Raw genomic sequence first — 21,954 nt, forward strand, 5'->3', positions numbered from 1 at the left:
ACATAGGCCAGACCAGGTAGGGATGGCAGATTTCTTCGCTTGTGAACCAGATGGATTTTTACAACAATTGGCAATAGTTTCATTTAATCTTTTATTGAATTCAAATTTCACCATCTGCTGTGGTGGGATTCGAATCCACACCCTGGATTGCTAATCCAATGACAATACCACTATGCCACTGTCTCTCCAATGGTAGCAATTACTCAAAATACACTTAAATACCTCTTGCACTATGTTTGAGGTGAGGGACGACGACAGTGTCCCTACTGATTACACCTGTGGGAAGTGCACCCATCTGCAGCTCCTCCAAAACCGTGTTAGGGAACTGGAGCTGGAGTTGGAGGAACTTAGGATCATCAGGGACGCAGAGATGGCCATAGACACAAGCTTTAGGAATACAGTTACTCCGAGGATTGAAAACAGATGGGTGACGGTGAGAGGGGCTGGGAGGAAGCAGTCCGTGCAGGGATCCCCGGTGGTCGTTCCCCTTAGCAACAAGTATTCCGCTTTGGATATGGTTGAGGGGGATGACATACCAGTGGGGAGCCGCAGTGAGAGGATCTCCAGCACTGTGTCCGTCTCTGTGGCTCGGGAGGGAAAGGGGGAGAGCGGGAGGGCGATAGTTATTGGGGACTCGTTAGTTAGAGGGATAGATAGGAGGTTCTGTGGCAGCAAAAGAGACTCATGGATGGTATGTTGCCTACCGGATGCCAAGGTCCGTGATGTCTCAGACCGTGTTTTCCAGATTCTGAAGGGGGAGGGGAAACAGTCACAAGTCGTGGTGCACATTGGTACCAATGACATAGGTAAGAGAAGGGACGGGGATTTAAAGCAGGAATTTCTGGAGCTGGGCTGGAAGCTGAGAGCCAAGACGAAACATGTGGTCATCTCTGGTACGTTGCCGGTACCACGTGATAGCGAGTTGAGGAACAGGGAGAGAGTGCAGTTAAATATGTGGTTGCAGGGATGGTGTAGGAGGGAGGGTTTCAGATACGTGGATAATTGGAACACGTTCTGGGGAAGGTGGGACCTGTACAAACAGGACGGGGTGCACCTGAACCAGAGGGGCACCAATATCCTCGGAGGGAAATTTGTTACGGCTCTTCAGGGGGGTTTAAACTAATTTGTCAGGGGAGTGGGAAAGGGAGTTGTAGTCCAGAAGTCAGTGAGGGTGGTGAGGTATTGGGGAAGGTATCAGGGTCAAGGGTGGGTACTGGTAGACAGGAAGGTGGGTTGAAGTGTGTCTACTTCAATGCAAGGAGCATCCGGAACAAGGTAGATGAACTTGGGGCGTGGATTGGTACTTGGGACTACGATGTTGTGGCCATTACGGAGACGTGGGTAGAACAAGGACAGGAATGGTTGTTGGACGTTCCGGGGTATAGATGTTTCACTAAGTGTAGGGAAGCTGGTAAAAGAGGTGGAGGAGTGGCATTGTTAATCAAGGATAGTTTAACGGCTGCGGAAAGGCACTTCGTGGGGGATCTGCACACTGAGGTAATATGGGCTGAAGTTAGAAATAGGAAAGGAGCGGTCACGTTGCTAGGAGTTTACTATAGGCCCCCAAATAGTAATAGAGATGTGGAGGAAGAAATTGCTAAGCAGATTATGGATATGTGTGGGGGTCACAGGGTAGTTGTCGTGGGGGACTTTAACTTTCCAAATATTGATTGGAACCTTTGTAGGTCAAATAGTTTGGATGGGGCAGTTTTTGTGCAGTGTGTGCGGGAGGGTTTCCTGACACAATATGTGGATGGGCCGACTAGAGGTGAGGCCACATTGGATTTGGTACTGGGAAATGAACCGGGCCAAGTGTTAGATTTGGTTGTGGGAGAGCAATTTGGAGATAGTGACCACAATTCGGTGTCTTTTGTTATTGCAATGGAGAGGGATAGGGCCGTACGGCAGGGCAAGGTTTACAATTGGGGGAGGGGTAATTATGATGCGATTAGGCAAGAATTAGGGGGCATAAGTTGGGAACAGAAACTGTCAGAGAAAGGAACTAATGAAAAGTGGAATTTTTTCAAGGAACAAATACTGGATGTCCTTGATAGGTATGTTCCTGTCAGGCAGGGAGGAAATGGCCGAGTGAGGGAACCATGGTTCACAAAAGAGGTGGAATGTCTTGTGAAAAGGAAGAGGGAAGCTTATGTTGGGATGAGGAAACAAGGTTCAGATGGCTCGATTGAGGGTTACAAGTTAGCAAGGAATGAGCTGAAAAAGGGGCTTAGGAGAGCTGGGAGGGGACATGAGAAGTCCTTGGCGGGTCGGATCAAGGAAAACCCCAAGGCTTTTTACTCTTATGTGAGGAATAAAAGAATGACCAGGGTGAGGTTAGGGCTGGTCAAGGACAGTAGTGGGAACTTGTGTATGGAGTCAGTAGAGATAGGCGAGGTGATGAATGAATACTTTTCTTCAGTGTTCACCAAGGAGAGGGGCCATGTTTTTGAGGAAGAGAAGGTGTTACAGGCTAATAGGCTGGAGGAAATAGATGTTCGGAGGGAGGATGTCCTGGCAGTTTTGAATAAACTGAAGGTCGATAAGTCCCCTGGGCCTGATGAAATGTATCCTAGGATTCTTTGGGAGGCAAGGGATGAGATTGCAGAGCCTTTGGTTTTGATCTTTGGGTCCTCGCTGTCCACGGGGATGGTGCCAGAGGACTGGAGAATGGCGAATGTTGTTCCTCTGTTTAAGAAAGGGAATAGAAATGACCCTGGTAATTATAGACCGGTTAGTCTTACTTCGGTGGTTGGTAAATTGATGGAAAGGGTCCTTAGGGATGGGATTTACGACCATTTAGAAAGATGCGGATTAATCCGAGACAGTCAGCACGGATTCGTGAAGGGCAAGTCGTGCCTCACAAATTTGATAGAATTTTTTGAGGAGGTAACTAAGTGTGTTGATGAAGGTAGGGCAGTTGATGTCATATACATGGATTTTAGTAAGGCGTTTGATAAGGTCCCCCATGGTCGGCTTATGATGAAAGTGAGGAGGTGTGGGATAGAGGGAAAGTTGGCCGATTGGATAGGCAACTGGCTGTCTGACCGAAGACAGAGGGTGGTGGTCGATGGAAAATTTTCGGATTGGAGGCAGGTTGCTAGCGGTGTGCCGCAGGGATCAGTGCTTGGTCCTCTGCTCTTTGTGATTTTTATTAATGACTTAGAGGAGGGGGCTGAAGGGTGGATCAGTAAATTTGCTGATGACACCAAGATTGGTGGAGTAGTGGATGAGGTGGAGGGCTGTTGTAGGCTGCAAAGAGACATAGATAGGATGCAAAGCTGGGCTGAAAAATGGCAAATGGAGTTTAACCCTGATAAATGTGAGGTGATTCATTTTGGTAGGACAAATTTAAATGTGGATTACAGGGTCAAAGGTAGCGTTCTGAAGACTGTGGAGGAACAGAGAGATCTTGGGGTCCATATCCACAGATCTCTAAAGGTTGCCACTCAAGTGGATAGAGCTGTGAAGAAGGCCTGTAGTGTGTTAGCTTTTATTAACAGGGGGTTGGAGTTTAAGAGCCGTGGGGTTATGCTGCAACTGTACAGGACCTTGGTGAGACCTTGGAATATTGTGTGCAGTTCTGGTCACCTCACTATAGGAAGGATGTGGAAGCGCTGGAAGGAGTGCAGAGGAGATTTACCAGGATGCTGCCTGGTTTGGAGGGTAGGTCATATGAGGAAAGGTTGAGGGAGCTAGGGCTATTCTCTCTGGAGCGGAGGAGGCTGAGGGGAGACTTAATAGAGGTGTATAAAATGATGAAGGGGATAGATAGAGTGAACGTTCAAAGACTATTTCCTCGGGTGGATGGAGCTATTACAAGGGGGCATAACTATAGGGTTCGTGGTGGGAGATACAGGACGGATATCAGAGGTAGGTTCTTTACGCAGAGAGTGGTTGGGGTGTGGAATGGACTGCCTGCAGTGATAGTGGAGTCAGACACTTTAGAAACATTTAAACGGTTATTGGATAGGCACATGGAGCACACCAGGATGATAGGGAGTGGGATAGCTTGATCTTGGTTTCAGATAAAGCTCGGCACAACATCGTGGGCCGAAGGGCCTGTTCTGTGCTGTACTGTTCTATGTTCTATGTTCTATGTACACAATTCTACTCGATAAAAAATAAACAAGGCATTGATATCATAGATACGGAGAAACAGTTCCACTGGGAGAAATTGGGGAGGGGGAAGATGTGATGTAGTGGTAGTGCCACTGGACTAGTAATTGCCATGATATAGCCGTCATTGCCGGAATCTATTCATTGAACTTATGAACTCAGCAAGTCATGCGGGTGAATTTAGTTTGAACAATGCCATGTATGCTCAAATAGATGGCGCTGCCATGGAATCCTATCTTGGCCAAGCTCTCACAAAGATCTTCATTATCACTTTCAATGGAATGAAACGTACCCCTTGCTATATTTGAATTTGCAACTGTATGTAAGAATTTCCTTACACACCTTAATTGGCTCCATCCTGCACTCAAATTCACTGTTGAAATTGAGCCGTCGTTGTACTATTATAGAGTCCATTATAAAAGACGCAATTAAAGAACATCTGGAAAGTGTTGATGGGATTGGACAATGCCAGAAAGGGTTTATGAAAGACAAATCATGCTTAAAAAATCTACTGGAGTTTTTTTGAGGATGTAACTAGTAGAATAGATAAGGGAGAACCAGTGGATGTGGTGTATTTGGACTTTCAGAGGGCTTTTGATAAAGTCCCTCATAAGAGCTTAGTAGGCAAAATTGAAGCACATGGGAAAAGGGGTGTATTGGCATGAATCGGGAATTGGTTGACAGACAGGAATAAATTGGTCTTTTTCCGAGTGGCAGGCAGTGACTAATGGGGTACCACAGGGGTCAGTGCTTGGGCTCCAGCTGTTTATATAAATGATCTGGATGAGGGAACCAAATATAACATTTCCAAGTTTACTGATGACACAAAACTGGGTGGAATTGTGAGATGTGAGGAGGATGCACGGAGGATTCAAGGTGATTTTGGCAATTTGAGTGAGTGGACAAACATATGACAGATGCAGTACAATGTGGCTGAATGCAAAGTTATACACTTACGTGTGAAAAACAGAAAGGAAGAGTATTATTTAAATCGTCTTATATTGGGAAATGTGGATGTACAAAGGGTGTCCTTGTACACCAGTCAATGAAATTGGAGAGGCAGGTGCAGCAAGCAATTAGGAAGGCAAATGGTGCGTTGGCCTTTGTTACAAGAAGATTTGAGTTCACAAGTAGGGATGTTTTATTGCAGCTATACAGGACCTTGGGTGAGACCCCACCTGGAGTATTGTGAGCAATTTTGGTGTCCCTACCTAAGAAAGGATATACTTATCCTAGAGAGACTGCAGTAGAGGTTCACTAGGTTGCTACTGCAGTTGGCAGGACTGTCCTATGAGGAGAGGTTGGTTCAACTGGGCCTGTATTCACTAGAGTTTAGAAATATGAGAGGAAATCTATTTGATACATACAAAGATCTAACAGGACTGGACAGACGAGGTGCAGGAAGGATGTTTCCCCTGGTTGGGGAATCTAGAACCGGGGGGACACAGTCTCAGTATACGGGGTAGACTATTTATGACGGAGATGAGGAAAAATTCCTCATTCAAAGGGTGGTGGATTTGAGACCAGGGAGAGATCAGCCAAGATCTGATTGAATGGCGGAGCAGGCTTGAAGGGTTGAATTTGCCCACTTCTGTTCCTAATTCCTATGTCCCTATGTAGTGAACCTGTGCAATTCTCCACACAGAAGACTGTGGAGGCCAAGTTACTTAATACATTCAAGAAAGGGATAGATTTTAAAAATTTTAATGGCATCAAGGGGTATGGGGAGAAAGTGGGAATGTGGCATTGAGACGGATGATCAGCCATGAATGTTGGAGCAGGCTCGAAGGGTCAAATGGCCTACTCATGCTCATAGTTTCTATATTTCCAACTCCCCTTCCTGGATATGCAGTTGTACAATCTGCCAGAGGATTCTCTGTTACTATCTCCCACAAGCCCATTTACATTGACCAATATATGTTTTGGGATTCCTGAAATCCCGCGCACTGTAAGATTGGCCTGATCGGCAACCTTGTAAATAGGACCTGAGTCATTTGCTCACTGTGCAAGTTTGGTGCTAAAGTAGGGAGCACCAAAGTCACCCTGCAGGGCAATGGGGCAGATCATTGCTTGTTGTGTATCATGCCAAATCATGAATGGACCTAAGGCTGTCACCTTCAGTTCTAAAAAGTGCCTGGTCTACCTCAGATTACCCTGGAAGGGTAAGATGTCTCAAAGATTTGGGCATTGTTTCACACAGCTACTATGCAGTAACAAAACAAGTGGTACAGTGCTTGGCACTGCTGCCTCACAGTGCCAGGGACCCGGGTTCAATTCCAGCCTTGGGTGACAGCCTATTCGGAGCTTCTGCGTTCTCCTCGTGCCTGCGTGGGTTTCCTGCGGGGGCTCTGGTTTGAGTTCCTTGTCATTTTTTGAGACCTCCACCATTTTGTGGCCCTGGCCACATGCAAAGCTGCCAGGCAAAGTTCCAGGCTGGATTGAAGCCCAAAGATGAGGTGGGGCAACCATCAGCAAGGTAAGATGGGTTGGGGATTGCAGGTGAGGTGGGATGGGGGGACGGGGGGTGGGGGTGTGAAGATCACAAAGGCGTGACCATCAGAGAACATGGTGGCAGTGAAGGGAATTGACGGAAATATTGTCTCTCCTCAGGCTGGTACCTCATAGCTGTTCTGGGGGAAGTGTGGAGAAGAAAAGAAAGATTTTGACTTGTCTTTAGCACTTTGGATGACCTCAGGGCGCCCAAAGTATTTAACAGTCGATGGAGTTGTTTTCGAAGTGTCATTCGAGGGAAACGCAGCAGCCAATTAGTGCACAGCAAGCTCCCACATACAGCAATTTGATAATGAGCAGATAATCAGGTTTTGTGATGTTGATTGAGAGATAAATATTGCCCAGGACAATGGGGAGAGCTCTCCTGCAATGCTCTGAGCTGGTACTGGGGTACCCCAGTCCAACGCCGGCATCTCCACATCCTGAGCTGGTACAGCAGGGTCCTTGAAAAGAGGCCTCGGTTCAACATTTCAGCCAAAAGATGGCATCTCTGACAGTGCAGCTCTCCCTCAGTACAACACTGGAGGATCAGCTCTGCAAGACTGATGTCTGCGATCTCAATAAATCAACAAAACACCCTGTGTCAGTTGCCATTTTGTCAGAGTTTCCCTGCCCGTCTCTTCCTTTTAAGTCGCTCTTCATAGCCTACTTCTTTAACCAGAAACACCTGTCCTAAGGTCTGCTTCTCTGCCTTGGTGTCAGGTTTAGTTTTGCTGCATTGCCCAAAAAGGCTCTAACAAGGGTGAAAAATGTACCAAACAATATGAGAGGGGTGCGGGGCAAGGGGGGAGAGGAGGATGGTGAGGGGGTGCATTGGCACAGTGGTTAGCACTGCTGCCTCATAGCGCCAGGGACCCGGGTTTGATTCCTGGCTTGGGTCACTGTCTGTGTGGAGTCTGCACATTCTCCCCGTGTCTGCGTGGGGTTTCCTCCAGGCGCTTAGGTTTCCTCCCACAGTCTGAAAGACGTGTGGTTAGCTGCGTTGGCCGTGCTAAATTCTCTCTCAGTGTACCCGAACAGGCGCCGGAGTGTGGGCAACTAGGGGATTTTCACAGTAACTTCATTGCAGTGTTAATGTAAACCTGTTAATGTGTGACACTAATAAATTAACTTTAAACTTTAGGAAATTCAGTGTGGAGTTGTAATTGGATTTATTGGAACTGAAAGCTGATTTAGTTGAAAATATTGCTGTAAAGTTATAATTAAAATTATGTGCTTCATGGTTACAATTTACAAACAGGATATTCAAATATTTGCCTTTGGTGGGTCTGATTGAGTGGGGACATTGCTGGGTGAGTGATGGGTTGATGAGGAATGTGTCTCCTTGCTACCATCTGCTGGAAGTATCAAGCACTGCAGCCACTTTCAGAATTACGGTACAGTATAAAATGTGAACAGGTTTTTAAAAAGTTCTTTAACTGGATGTAAATATTGCTGGCAAGGCCAGCACTTGTTTCCAATCCCAAATTGCCCTTGAGAAGATGGTGGTGAGCTGCCTTCTTGCTACAGTAAGAAGTTTAACAACACCAGGTTAAAGTCCAACGGGTTTATTTGGTAGCAAAAGCCACACAAGGCATTCTTGCTACAGTCCATGGGTGGGATTTTCTGGCTGTTCCCACAGGTACCCAGTGGGGGAGGGTGCGAGCAACAGGATACCCCATTGACAGCGACGGGACTGGAAGATCTCGTTGACAGCCAATGGTGGGCTGTCTCCACCGCCGCCAAACATGCCGCAGGTCGGGGGAGAGGAAATCCTCCCCATGTGTTGTGTATGTATATTCACACAAAGGGTATAGAGATTGAACAGTTTAGGCCCATACTCTCTGGAATTTAGAAGAATGAGGGGAGATCAAATTGAGGTACACACAATGATAAAGGGTATGAATAAAGATATGGAGCGGATGCTTCCTCTTGTGGGGCATATGGAGAACAGGTCTGGGTGGGATTGCCCCTTAGTGTCAGGGAGATTACATGGGGTTACAAACATAGGGCCTGGGTGGGATTGTTGTCAGTGCAGACTCAATATGCCAAATGGCCCCCTTCTGCACTGTGGGGTTTCTATAATTCTATGATTCTAGGATGAGAGGTCATAGTCTTAGGATAAGGGGGAGTAAATTTAAAACAGAGTTGAGGAAAAACTACTTCTCCCAAAGGGTTGTGAATCTGTGGAATTCGCTACCCCAAAAGTGCGGGGGATGCTGGGACAGTGAGTAAATTTAAGGAGGAGTTAGACAGATTTTTAATTGGTAATGAGTTGAAGGGCTATGGAGAAAAGGCAGGAAAATGGGGATGAGGAGCATATCAGCCATGATCGAATGGCGGAGTAGACTCGATGGGCTGAATGGCCTAATTCTGTTCCAATATCTTATGACTTTATGAAGGGAGTTCTCGGGTTTGAACCAGCAACATTGAAGGAATACCGATATATTTCCAAATCAAGATGGTGTGTGGCTTGGAGGGCAAGTTGCTGGTGGCGGTGTATCTGCTGCCCTTGTCCTTCTAGATGGTAGAGGTCGTAGGTTTGGAAGGTGCTGTTGAGGAAGATTTAGATAGTTGCTGCAGTGTATCTTGTAGATGGTACACATTGCTGCCACTGCGTGACAGTGGTGGAGGGAGTGAATATTTAAGGTGATGGATGTGGTGCCAATCAAGCAGACTCCTTTATCCTGGGTGGTGTTGAGCTTTTTGAGTGTTGTTGGGGCCGCACCCATCCAGGCAAGCGGAGAGTATTCCATTCACACTCCTGACTTGTGCCTTGTGGATGGTGGACAGGCTTTGGTCAGTGGTGATGGTCCTATTTTGAAATACTTTTTATTCCTTTCTCAAAGTTACAAAGCCAATGCGCAGAGTGGAAAGGGGCAAACCCTTAATCTATCTCTTTGCTTGCACCAAAGATCAATTCAAATTCCAATTGAATTCAATTCATGGTCCCCACAAGAGAGACATACAAGCTGACAAAAGCAGGCATTGCACCTAATCCTGGGGTTGGAATGATGCTTGATCGCGCTGCGGGGCAGGGGGGGGGGGGGGGGGGGGGTGCGGGTGCACGGGTGGGGGGGTGGTGGGGGGGAACTCTAGCTCTGATTGGGGCCGGGGGAATGCTGGGTTTAATCGGGGTGAGGGGGACAGAGAGTGTGGGGAATCCCACCTCCATGGGGCCTCTGATCAGGATGCCCTTTAGAAAGGGCATCTTAGTGCAAAATGCTTTACTGCCATGTTTAGGCCCCACCCCTCAACATGATGCTGTGAAACACATTCCCCCTGTTTTGTTTTGACTAAGTGTCATAAGATCTGGCAAGAAATCCTGCCTGGAGAGAAACACACCGGTTTTCAGTCAGGCCCTGACACCTTGCCAGTTTTTGGTTAGTTTCTACCCGTTAACTCTGGTTATCTCTCCACAGGTGCTACCCGGTCTGCTGAGCATTTCCTGCACCTTCCGTCTTTATCTCAAAACTTCTGGCATCTGCGGTACTTTAACTTTGAATTCTTTTCGAAGTCCTCCAGTTGAGGTAGGGTAGGTGGTGGGAGAGCAGCCCAGAGAGCATGGGAATAGCCTAGTCTGAAGGTAGTGAAGACACGAATGAGGCCTTGAAGCAGTGGATGAGCTGAGATTGGGGAGGGGGGTGGTTGGCACGGTGGAAATCAGGCAATGTTAGGGGGAGAAATAAGAGTTATTGTCATTGGTGCAAATATGTGATTGCAAGCTCGATTTGGGATCAGGTATAAGCCTTTTAAGTCCCTCTTTTGATGCGAGGCTAATGAGGCTGAACAGCTACAGCTTATCCTTGCTTCTCATTGCCTATCTCTCCAATGCTGAGGGCTGGTTTTTGATGCTGTGTTCTGCCATTTGGACAATCGGCATCTTACTCCCAATGGCCAGAGCACTGTGTGGCATCAGCAAGAAATTCAGGGAGCTGCACACTTCAGTCAATACAGTAACATCCAGCTTCCTCTTTTCATTTTCGGGTTTCCTCCGGGTGCTCCGGTTTCCTCCACAGTCCAAAGATGTGCGGGTTAGGTTGATTGGCCATGCTAAAAATTGCCCTTAGTGTCCTGAGATGCGTAGGTTAGAGGGATTAGTGGGTAAATCTGTAGGGATGTGGGGGTAGGGCCTGGGTGGGATTGTGGTCGGTGCAGACTCGATGGGCCAAATGGCCTCTTTCTGTACTGTAGGATTTCTATGAAATTGAATTTCTATGTAATTACTTATCTTTCTGCCACGTATTGCTCGGTCAGTCAGTGACAAGTCAACAACTGCCCCACCCATCCCTCCCCACTAACTTTGTAAAAATAATTTGTTTCCTCTTGCAACAGAACAACCCAACCCTTTTATTTCCCGGTTAGGGATGAGTGACGCTATTAACAGGTTGGATCAGGTTGGCAGGTCTGTCATACGCGGGGAGACCGAGCCGGTTAGGATTGTATTCATTAGAGTTTAGAAGAGTGAGAGGGGGTCTGATAGAAACTTATACAATTCAAACAGGATTAGACAGGTTAGATTCAGAAAGAATGTTCCCGATGATGGGGGAGTCCAGAACTAGGGGTCATACTTTGAGGATAAGGGGGTAAACCTTTTAGAACTGAGGGGCGTAGAAATTTCTTCACCCAGAGAGGGTGAATGTGTGGAATTCACTCCCACAGTAAGTAATTGAGGCCAAGAAAAAATTAGATATAACTCTTGGTGCTAAAGGGATCAAGGGATGTGGGGGGAAGGCGGGATCAGGATATTGGATTCGATGACCAGCCATGGTCAAAATGAATGGCGGAGCAGGCTCGAAGGGCAGAATGGCCTCCTCCTGCTTTTAGTTTCTATGTTTCTATAATCAATTGTAGTATTTGCACTTTCTTGTGGCCTGTACAAATATTGGGAAATAGCTGATATCACCTTGCCACATGACACCCCCGCCCAGTCCATTCACTGGAAAAACAAATTAGTTCCTGTGAGCGCTCAAAGTCCACAAACTGAACGTCCAGTTTATGATGCTGCCGGTGAAAGGTGCAGCAACCGAGCAGAGACGTTGGGCAAGGATTTTTAACCCCCACTCACCCAAGCACGGGGAGGTGGGTAGATGTGAAGATTTGGATCAGCGGTTGGTAAGCCAGTTCCCCCGAGCCCTCCCACCCCAGGGCCACGCCACTGGAAGCAGAATAAGGTGGCGGGAGGTGGGGAGTGGGGGCGGGGGGGGGGGGATGGGGCAGGGTGTCATGAGTGGCAGGACTATCTGCCCACAAGCAGCATGTGGTCAATTAACAGCAGGTTTTTCAGGAATCTCCCAGTCAGCCTCTAGGTTCCCCAAGGCATCGGGTTCTGTGGCCTCCTGCCAGCCAAATGGGGAACCAACAGTCCAGCCAGGCTTTGAGGCCCACCCCTATCTTTTAGGCCTTAGCTGGAGCCAGAGGCTGTCCAGTGGTGGGGTTTCTCTACCACGATGGTGATGTCTGCTGCCCTGGCCATGTTTTCGTTATGATGTGGAGATGCCGGCATTGGACTGGGGTAAACACGGTAAGGAGTCTAACAACACCAGGTTAAAGTCGAACAGGTTTATTTTGGTAGCAAAAATCAAAAGCTAGTGGCGTTTGCTACCAAATAAACCTGTTGGACTTTAACCTGGTGTTGTTAGACTCCTTACTTTGTTTTCGTTAAACATTTAAAATGTTTGAGAATGGACACCTCCATCTTGGGTCTCCCTCCCCTTCTCTCTCTTTCTCTCTCTCTCTCTCTCGTTCTTTCTCCCTCTAGCTCTCTCTCTCCCTCACTTACCATAATAGGCAGCTTTCTGCTTCTCCCAAGTTGGGTGTTGGCCAGTCAAGGGAAAGATCACTGCTCCCCTTACAGAGAGGGGCCCTGATCCCCATTTGGCCAGGCGTTGGGGGCCCCGGCCCAAAGGGCAAAGTCCACCGCATGGGTTATTGTTTTGGAAGTTGGAGATCTAACAGCAGTACTTTGCTTGTGCCTCCCTCCACATAACACCATGTGCAGCAAGCCTAATGTTTAAGCAAGCCATTTTAGCACAGTATAGGCAAAAGATCCACCTGATATTGCCTGTTCGAGCAGTTTTAAATGCTTCTGTGTGGCGACCATCCCTCCATATGCTGACATGATACAGGGGAGGTCCTACAATGAAACAGGAGTAGGCCTCTCAAACCTTCTCCAGCAATAAAGTCAATCACCTGTATCTACTCTCCATTTACCTGCCTCGGTTCTCTTACTCTTAATCCCCTTGCCTAATGAAAACCTTAGATTTGAAATTATCCATTGCTCCCCAACATCAACAGCTTTGTGAGAAAGTTCCAGATTTCCACCACGCTTTGTGTGAGGACGTGCTTCCTGACATCACACCTGAAGAACCTAGCTCAAGTTTTCAAATTGCATTTCGTTGTTCAGAACTTGGTCACCAGAAGAAATAATTTTTCCCTATTTACCCTATCAACAACTTCCGTCATCTTCAACCCCTCAATTAGCTCACTCCTTAATCTTCTATAAATATTGACAAAGCTGCGTGGCATCTCCAAATATTGATACACTTTAGGGACTTAGCATACTTGTCTTAGAAAAGACACAGTAAGAAGTTTAACAACACCAGGTTAAAGTCCAACAGGTTTATTTGGTAGCAAAAGCCACACAAGCTTTTGGAGCTCCAAGCCCCTTCTTCAGCTCCACCTGAAGAAGGGGCTTGGAGCTCCGAAAGCTTGTGTGGCTTTTGCTACCAAATAAACCTGTTGGACTTTAACCTGGTGTTGTTAAACTTCTTACTGTGTTTACCCCAGTCCAACGCCGGCATCTCCACATTTAGAAAAGACAGGCAGTGACTTGAAGATTAATTTAAAAAATTAATTTACAGGACATGGGTATCGCTGGCAAGGCCAATATTTATTGCCCATCCCAAATTGCCCTTGAGAAGGTGGTGGAGAGTTGACTTATTAAACCGCTGCAGTCTCTGAGGTGTAGGTAGATGCATAATGGTTTAATAAGTGTAGAAAACAATTTTTATTGTTTTCAGCGGTACAACGTTTGCCTTTGAGTCTGAGGGCTATGGGTTCAAAGTCCCAAACCAGAGACATAGGCTGGAGTCTTATCACTGTTCACGCCGGCAGGATTTTCCTATCCCGCTGCAGTGAACGGAGATTTGGTTGGCTGCCAGATTCTCCCACCTAGCGGGAGCGTGGCGTGAACGGGAGGTAAGATCGTGCCCCTAATCTAGAACAACATTCCCAGTGCAGTACTGAGGGAGTGCTGCACCGTCTGAGATGCTTGGTGAGATTTTGCGGCCTCACTCGTCCCGAAACCGTAAAATCCCGCCCAAGGTCAATGGACCTTCCCATGCTCCGCCCCTCACCTGCTCCGATTCCCGTGGCGGGCAGGCCGGTAAAATTCCGGCCACTATCCTTTGATGAAAAGTTAAATCAAGAAGCTGTCCACCCTCTCAGGTAAAAGATGCCAGGGTATTGTTTCAGAGGCGAGGAGGGGGCTGTCCTGTATCCTGGTCAATGTTCATCCCTCAACAAGCATCATTCAAACTGATTATATTGTCATTTATTTAATTGAAGTTAGTGAGACCTGCGAAATGGGCATTTCCCTGCATTATAACCATGATTGCAGTAAAGTAGTTCGGTGACTGTAAAACTCTTTGGGGCAGGCTGAATTCATGAACAGTGGTATCCAAATGCAATCTTTTTTGCAACTAATAAACATGTTGAAAGAAAATGGAAAAATAACCTCTTTGTAACATCCTGATAATTTTTCTCCCGGTTGCAACCCTGAGATTAATCCTTAACTCCTGCAGATTCCAGGGCAATGCTGCAGAACTGTTCGCCCTGCTCTATGGCAACTTTTAAAACTTGTATCAAAGCTGTCACTCATTCCTGTCCACTTATAAGAACATAAGAAATAGGAGCAGGAGTAGGCCATCTAGCCCCTCGAGCCTGCCCCGCCATTCAATAAGATCATGGCTGATCTGACGTGGATCAGTACCACTTACCCGCCTGATCCCCATAACCCTTAATTCCCTTACCGATCAGGAATCCATCCTTGTGACATCCCCATCCTCAATGACGGAGGAAGCCAACATGAGGGCGAAAGTCAAGCCTGAAGCGTTTGCACCCATCATTTGCCAGAAGTGCATGGGTGGATGATTCACCAAGGCCTCTATTTGAGATGCTCACCATCACAGATGCCAATCTTCAGCCAATATGATTCACTCCATGTGTAATCCAAAATACAGACTGGATGCAAGTGAGATCTCACTGCCCCACAGACATCTAATGCTCGCCGGAGTGTGAACTGGCTGTGGGCAAGGCTTCTGCCTCTCATTCGGGGTGAAGTCCTCCAAGAGCTGCTGCTCTATTTGATTGGCTGATAGCTCTCTAGCCCCTGCGGTGCCTGAAGAAATCCCCAGAACCTAAGTCCTGGGTGTCCAGGACTGGGTAAGCTTTTCGGGTCTCAGGGGAGAGGAGGTGAAGCCTGGAAGGGTGGGCAGAGTGGGATAAGAGTGTTGGTGGCGAGGCCAGGGAAGAGGAAGCACCTGCAGTGACCTGAGCAAGATCACTTTCTGGAGTTTCCCCAATCACACCCCCCCAACACTCCTCCCCCCCCCCCCCCCCCCCCCCCTGAAATCCTCCTGCCAGTCTGAAAATTGTGGTTGTATAGGGAACGGCCCTTAAGTGGTTATTAACTGGCCACTTAGGGGGCTCAGCTGGGGCAAGGGAAGGGGAACTAGCCTAGGTCTCACCCCAGAGTAAAACTGTGGAGGGAACAGGGTGGGCAAGAACCCTGTGGGTAGGTCATCCCAATAATTTCATGGCCACCTCCCACCCACTAGCCCATTCTGTCTGAGAGGGTACATGACCCACCTGAGATTGAAGCCATAACCCTGTATAAAGGCTTTATATCAAAAAGAAACATTTGTATTTACACAGCACCCTTCACCACCTCAGAATCATAGAATCATAAAATTCCTGCAGTGCAGAAGGAGTCCATTCGACCCATCGAGTCTGCACCGACCCACCAACAGAGCATCTCACCCAGGCCCTATGCCCGTAACTCCACATATTTACCCTGCTAATCCCCCTAATTTACACATCTTGGGACACAAAGGGGCAATTTACCATGGCCAATCCACTGAACCTGCATACCTTTGGACCATGACGCTTACAACCAATGAAGTACTTTTTGAAGGTTAATCATTTGCAATGCACCTGCTGGAATTTCTTCTTTCAAGATTGAAGTAAAGGGTGTTGGTGGGAGAACAGTATACATATGGGTTTTTGCTGAGTTGAAATGGTAGCTACCAATATAACAGTTACTACTTTGTCTCTGAAGTACATTCAGATAAGGTGTAATGTAAATGCTACACTTTCTTTGTTTCATTATTAATAACTACTTATCATAGAACCAGTGAAGAAGAGGCCATTCGGCCCGTTGGGTCTGCACTGACTCTCTGACAGAGTATGTTACCCAAGCCCTCTCTTCCACTATCAATGTAACCCCACACATTTACCATGGCTAATCCATCTAACCTATGCATCTTGGGACACGAAGGAGCAATTTATTTGGTGGGAGAAAAATGACTTATTGGTTGTGGAAATGACAAATCATAGAAATCATAGAATCCCTACAGTGCAGAAGGAGGCCATTTAGCCCATCTGGTCTGCACTGACCACAATCCCACCCAGGCCCTACCCCCATATCCCTACATATTTGCCCGCTAATCCCTCTAACCTACGCATCCCAGGACACTAAGGGGCAATTTTTTAGCATGGCCAATCAACCTAACCCGCACATCTTTGGACGGTGGGAGGAAACCGGAGCACCCGGAGGAAACCCATGCAGACACGAGGAGAATGTACAAACTCCACACAGACAGTGGCCCAAGATGACAAGATGCATAGATACAACTGTATCAGTGCCTTTGGCAGCTGGTAGTGATGACAGGGGAGAACACTGAGCAGGCGAACTGGTTGGCCCCCTGTGGGACACTGATAAGTGCCTTTGACAAGTGGAGGAATAAAGCCAGCTTCGCGAGGCAAGGGAGAACGCAACCGGGATAAAGACAAGACTTGTGAGTGACAGCGCGGCAGAAACCTAGGAGAGTTTGAATCATCTGAGGGTAGCTGAAAAGCCAGAGAGGGAAAGTGAAACCTAGTCAGACTGATTGGCAGTACCCATGAACCTGAGAAGCCTCATGGTGAGAGAGAAGATCAGGACTGCAGCCAGGAGCTGGGCATCAGGACAAGACTGAATACGGCCAGTGAGTGCTGCACCGAGGAGATGAGGCCCCGACTGGGACAGAGATCTGGTGCACTGACGGTGAATATTCTCCGTAAACAGTTGCCTCTTTGGATCTATGCTTTCCCTTGATAGTTTATACAGTTTTGATACCGGTGGAATAAAGGAGCAATTTTTTTTAACCTTCAATCAGGCCGTGTGCTTAAGCCACACATTACAGAATGGACAGGATTTTCCATCAGCAACCCCACCCTGCCCCCTACAGTGTGCTTGGTGGGGGTGGCCTGCCACTGGCCAGCGGTGGGATTGCCTGGTCCAGCCGCCGTCAACACGATTTGCACCCTCTGTCACTGAGGAACCCGTGATTGGTTGTTGCCATTGGTGAGAATGACCAGCCTATCCGACTCAAAGCAAAACAAGCCGATTAACACTCATGATAAGCTTTGGTTTTCCTCCAAGAACCTTTTTTGGAATTCAGAATGATGCTCTACAGAACGCAGCACTGTGCTAAGTTTATTTAATTTAAGGCTGTGCGGCAGACCTTGACAGACTCAATACTTAATAATATTATGGCTAGTGGTATAGAATCATAGAATCCCTACAGTGTAGGAGGAGGCCATTCGGCCCATCGTGTCTACACTGACACCAATCCCACACAGGCCCTATTTCTGTAACCCCACATATTTACCCCACTAATCCCTCTAACCTATGCATCCCGGACACTAAGGGGCAATTTAGCATGGCCAATGCACCTAACCCTCACATCTTTGGACTGTGGGAGGAAACCAGAGCACCCGGAGGAAACCCACGTGAACACGGGAAGAATGTGCAAACTCCACACAGACAGTGACCCAGGCCAGGAATCGAACCCAGGTCCCTGAGGCAGGAGTGGTAACCACTGTGTCACCATGCCGCCTTCTGATGATTCTGTCTGTTTAGAGTAGACCATTGGCGTGCAATGCATTTTTTCTCCACACAATATATTGAGTTCCATAAGGTCAAGGGATGGAAGTGTTCCACAAAACAGTATTTTCATATCCAGGGCTTTGAGAATTGGTTTCACTCAGTGTGGGTGGTGAAGGACAAGCCAGGTTTCAGTGGAAGCTGCCATAATAATGACAGAGTGTACTTCCACTTGCTGATCCATTGAGTCCCGAAAGGGGGATCAAAAGGGGGTCCCAAGCCCGCACCTGCCGGCAGCGGGGCCCAGCTCAGCGATCCTCTCTGAGGCAGACTCTTAATTGCGCACCTCTGGGTTTGTAATCCAATCAAGGATGCCGCTGGCCCAGTGCGAGTTTGGGAGAGCTTAGCTCTGTCTCCACAGGCTGTCCCAGGGTGCACACCTCCATGTGCTGGAGTGTGGGCTGGGGTGAGTCTCTGCTGCATGCCAGATAAATGGCGGTGGGGCAAAAATATTGTCCTTAACGGGGCCATTCATTATTTAAATTAGTTGCCTGCCTCCATAGACAGGGCTGCAATGTGGGGACATTCCAACATGGCTCCCTGCTATTTTCCTGGCCTTGGTCAGGATATTTATACAATTCGTTTGGACACCAACGCAGCTTTTGAGGAGAGGGAGAGGGACAGAGGAACATACTCGTGGATAAAAGCAAATTACTGCAGATGCTGGAATCTGAAACCAAAAGAGAAAATGCTGGAAAATCTCAGCAGGTCTGGCAGCATCTGTAAGGAGAGAAAAGAGCTGACGTTTCAAGTCCAGATGACCCTTTGTCAGACTCGTGGACTTGTATCTCTGAAAGTAAAAGCTTGCATTTTCACAGCACCTTTGGGGAAGATGGTGACATCGTGGTAACATCACTAGACTAGTAATCCACAGACCCTGGCTAATACGCTGGGGAGATAGGTTTAAATCCCACATGGGTAATACATGGAATTTAAATTCAACTCATGAAATCTGGAATTGAAAGTTAGTCTTAGTAATGGTGACCATGCAACCATTATTGATTGTTGTAAAAACCCATCTGGTTCACTGGTGTCCTTTGGGGGAGGACATCTGCCATCCTTACCTGGCCTGACCTACAGACCCACAAGCAATGTGGTTGACTCTTAGCTGTCCTCTGAAATAGCCATGCAAAGCCACTCAGTCCAAGGGAAATCAGGAATGGGCAAAAAATGTTGGCCTTGCCAGCGACACCCACATCCCATAAAAGGACAAAAAGAACCTGAGGACATCCTAAAATGATTTACAGTCGATGAAGTACTTTTGAACTGTAGTGAGTGTTGTAATGTAGCTTAGACAGTAGCCATTCAGCGCATAACAAGATCCCACAAGCAGTAGTGTGCTAATGATCAGGCAACCTATTTTAGTGATGGTGGCTGAGGGATGAATATTGGCCAGGATACCAGAGAGAACTTCCCTGTCCTTCTTCAAGACTTCCATTCACTCTACAACCATCCTGAGCAGCACCAAACAATACTTGATTTATTTAAATAGTAACAGCAACAACTTCATTCATATCGCACCATTGAAATAGTGAAACATTCCAGAGTGTTACATGAAGTGTTATCAAACAAAATATGGTGCTGTGTCACATGATAAGATATTGAGATTGGCGGAGATAGGTTTTTACAGAGTGTATTCAAGGAGGAGTGAAATAGCGAGGCTTAAGGAAGGAATTCCAAAGATTAGGAATTAAACAGCTTAAAGCATATTAGCCGTCAGTGGTGGAGCCATTAAAATAGGGAATGTGTCAGAGGCCTGAATTAGAGGAATGATAGGGCTGGGGGAGTTTATTTCACTTATCTTCACTATTCTTTCCATTTTACTCAGTACCCTGTGTTCTGAAGCTTGACCCTTACCCTATAAGTTTGTCAGTGATAAAGGAGCCAAGTCTAGACTTTGCGGTACCTGCTCGTGTGACCATGTGCGTTCTGAGCCATCCTTGATGCAGACGTCTAGCCTCAGTTCTGCTCCTGTTGCTCCGTGTTTACTGTCCACACACCGGTTAGTGGCAACGTTACGGATCTGGAATAGGCAACCAGCACTTTCATTATTTCAATTTCAATGTTGTCCTCATTAACAACAGTGCCTTCCAAAAAAAAAGTGACCCACTGTATTTGAAACATAGAACATAGAACATTACAGCGCAGTACAGGCCCTTTGGCCCTCGATGTTGCGCCGACCAGTGGTACCAATCTAAAGCCCCTCTAATTTACACTATTCCAATATCATCCATATGTTTATCCAATAACCACTTGAACGCTCTCAATGTTGACGAGTCCACCATTGCTGCAGGCAGGGCATCCCACGCCCTTACTACTCTCTGAGTAAAGAACCTACCTCTAACATCTGTCCTATATCTCTCACCTCTCAATTTAAAGCTATGTCCCCTCGTGCTAGCCAACACCATCCGAGGAAAAAGGCTCTCACTATCCACCCTATCTAATCCTCTGATCATCTTGTATGCCTCTATTAAGTCACCTCTTAACCTTCTTCTCTCTAATGAAAACAACCTCAAGCCCCTCAGCCTTTCCTCATACGATTTTCCCACCATACCAGGCAACATCCTGGTAAATCTCCTCTGCACCCTTTCCAACACTTCCACATCTTTCCTATAATGCGGCGACCAGAACTGTACACAATACTCCAAATGCGGCCGCACCAGAGTTTTGTACAGTTGCAGCATGACCTCCTGGCTCCGAAACTCAATCCCTCTACCAATAAAAGCTAACACACCGTACGCCTTCTTAACAACCCTATCAACCTGGGTGCCAACTTTCAGGGATCTGTGCACATGGACACCCAGATCCCTCTGTTCATCCACACTACCAAGTATCTTACCATTAGCCCAGTACTCTGTATTCCTGTTACTCCTTCCAAAGTGAATCACTTCACACTTTTCCGCATTAATCTCCATTTGCCACCTCTCAGCCCAGCTCTGCAGCTTATCTATGTCCCTCTGTAACCTGCCACTTCCCTCCGCACTGTCTACAACTCCACCAACTTTAGTGTCATCCGCAAATTTACTAATCCATCCTTCCACGCCCTCATCCAAGACATTAATAAAAATGACAAACAGCAGTGGCCCCAAAACAGATCCTTGCGGTACACCACTCGTAACTGAACTCCAGGATGAATATTTCCCATCAACCACCACCCTTTGTTTTCTTACAGCTAGCCAATTCCTGATCCAAACCATTAAATCACCCTCAATCCCATGTGTTCGTATTTTCTGCAAAAGCTTACCATGGGGAACCTTATCAAACGCTTTGCTGAAATCCATATACACCACATCAACCGCTTTACCCTCATCCAGCTCTTTGGTCACCTTCTCAAAGAACTCAATAAGGTTTGTGAGGCACAACCTACCCTTCACAAAACCGTGCTGACTATCCCTAATCAAATTATTCCTTTCTAGGTGATTATAAATCCTATCTCTTATAATCCTTTCCAATACTTTGCCCACAACAGAAGTAAGGCTCACCGGTCTATAATTACCAGGGTTGTCCCTACTCCCCTTCTTGAACAAGGAGACAACATTTGCTATCCTCCAGTCTTCTGGCACTGTTCCTGTAGACAATGACGACGCAACGATCAAAGCCAAAGGCTCTGTAATCTCCTCTCTAGCCTCCCAGAGAATCCTAGGATAAATCCCATCCGGCCCAGGGGACTTATCTATTTTTACCCTTTCCAGAATTGCTAACACCTCCTCCTTATGAACATCAATCCCATCCAGTCCAACAGCCTGCATCTCAGTACTCCCCTCAACAACACTGTCCCTCTCCAGTGTGAATACCGACGAAAAATATTCATTTAGTGCCTCTCCTATCTCTTCCGACTCCACGCACAACTTCCCACTCCTGTCCTTGACTGGCCCTAATCTTACCCTAGTCATTCTTTTACTCCTGACATACCTATAGAAAGCTTTAGGGTTTTCCTTGATCCTACCCACCAAAGACTTCTCATGTCCCCTCCTGGCTCTTCTTAACTCTTTCTTTAGGTCCTTCCTGGCTAACTTGTAACTCTCAAGTGCCCTAACTGAGCCTTCACGTCTCATCTTAACATAAGTCTCCTTCTTCCTCTTCACAAGAGATTCAACCTCCTTAGTAAACCACGGTTCCCTCACACGTCTGCTTCCTCC

The 21,954-nt window shown here is 47.1% G+C and overlaps 1 protein-coding gene across 1 annotated transcript in view; it reads right to left on the reverse strand.

The window, feature by feature from the left end:
- Positions 1–21,954, reverse strand: part of galntl6 (polypeptide N-acetylgalactosaminyltransferase like 6) — a gene marked incomplete at its 5' end in the record, with an annotated part of 862,172 nt that overhangs the window by 59,388 nt on the left and 780,830 nt on the right. The window contains one exon of the mRNA XM_078213889.1: positions 19,722–19,838. Coding sequence (XP_078070015.1) covers positions 19,722–19,838 — 117 coding nt within the window. The remainder of the gene's footprint in view (positions 1–19,721; positions 19,839–21,954) is intronic.

The sequence above is a fragment of the Mustelus asterias genome, chromosome 6, assembly GCF_964213995.1.
Source record: "Mustelus asterias chromosome 6, sMusAst1.hap1.1, whole genome shotgun sequence".
In the NCBI taxonomy this organism is placed as follows: Eukaryota; Metazoa; Chordata; class Chondrichthyes; order Carcharhiniformes; family Triakidae; genus Mustelus; species Mustelus asterias.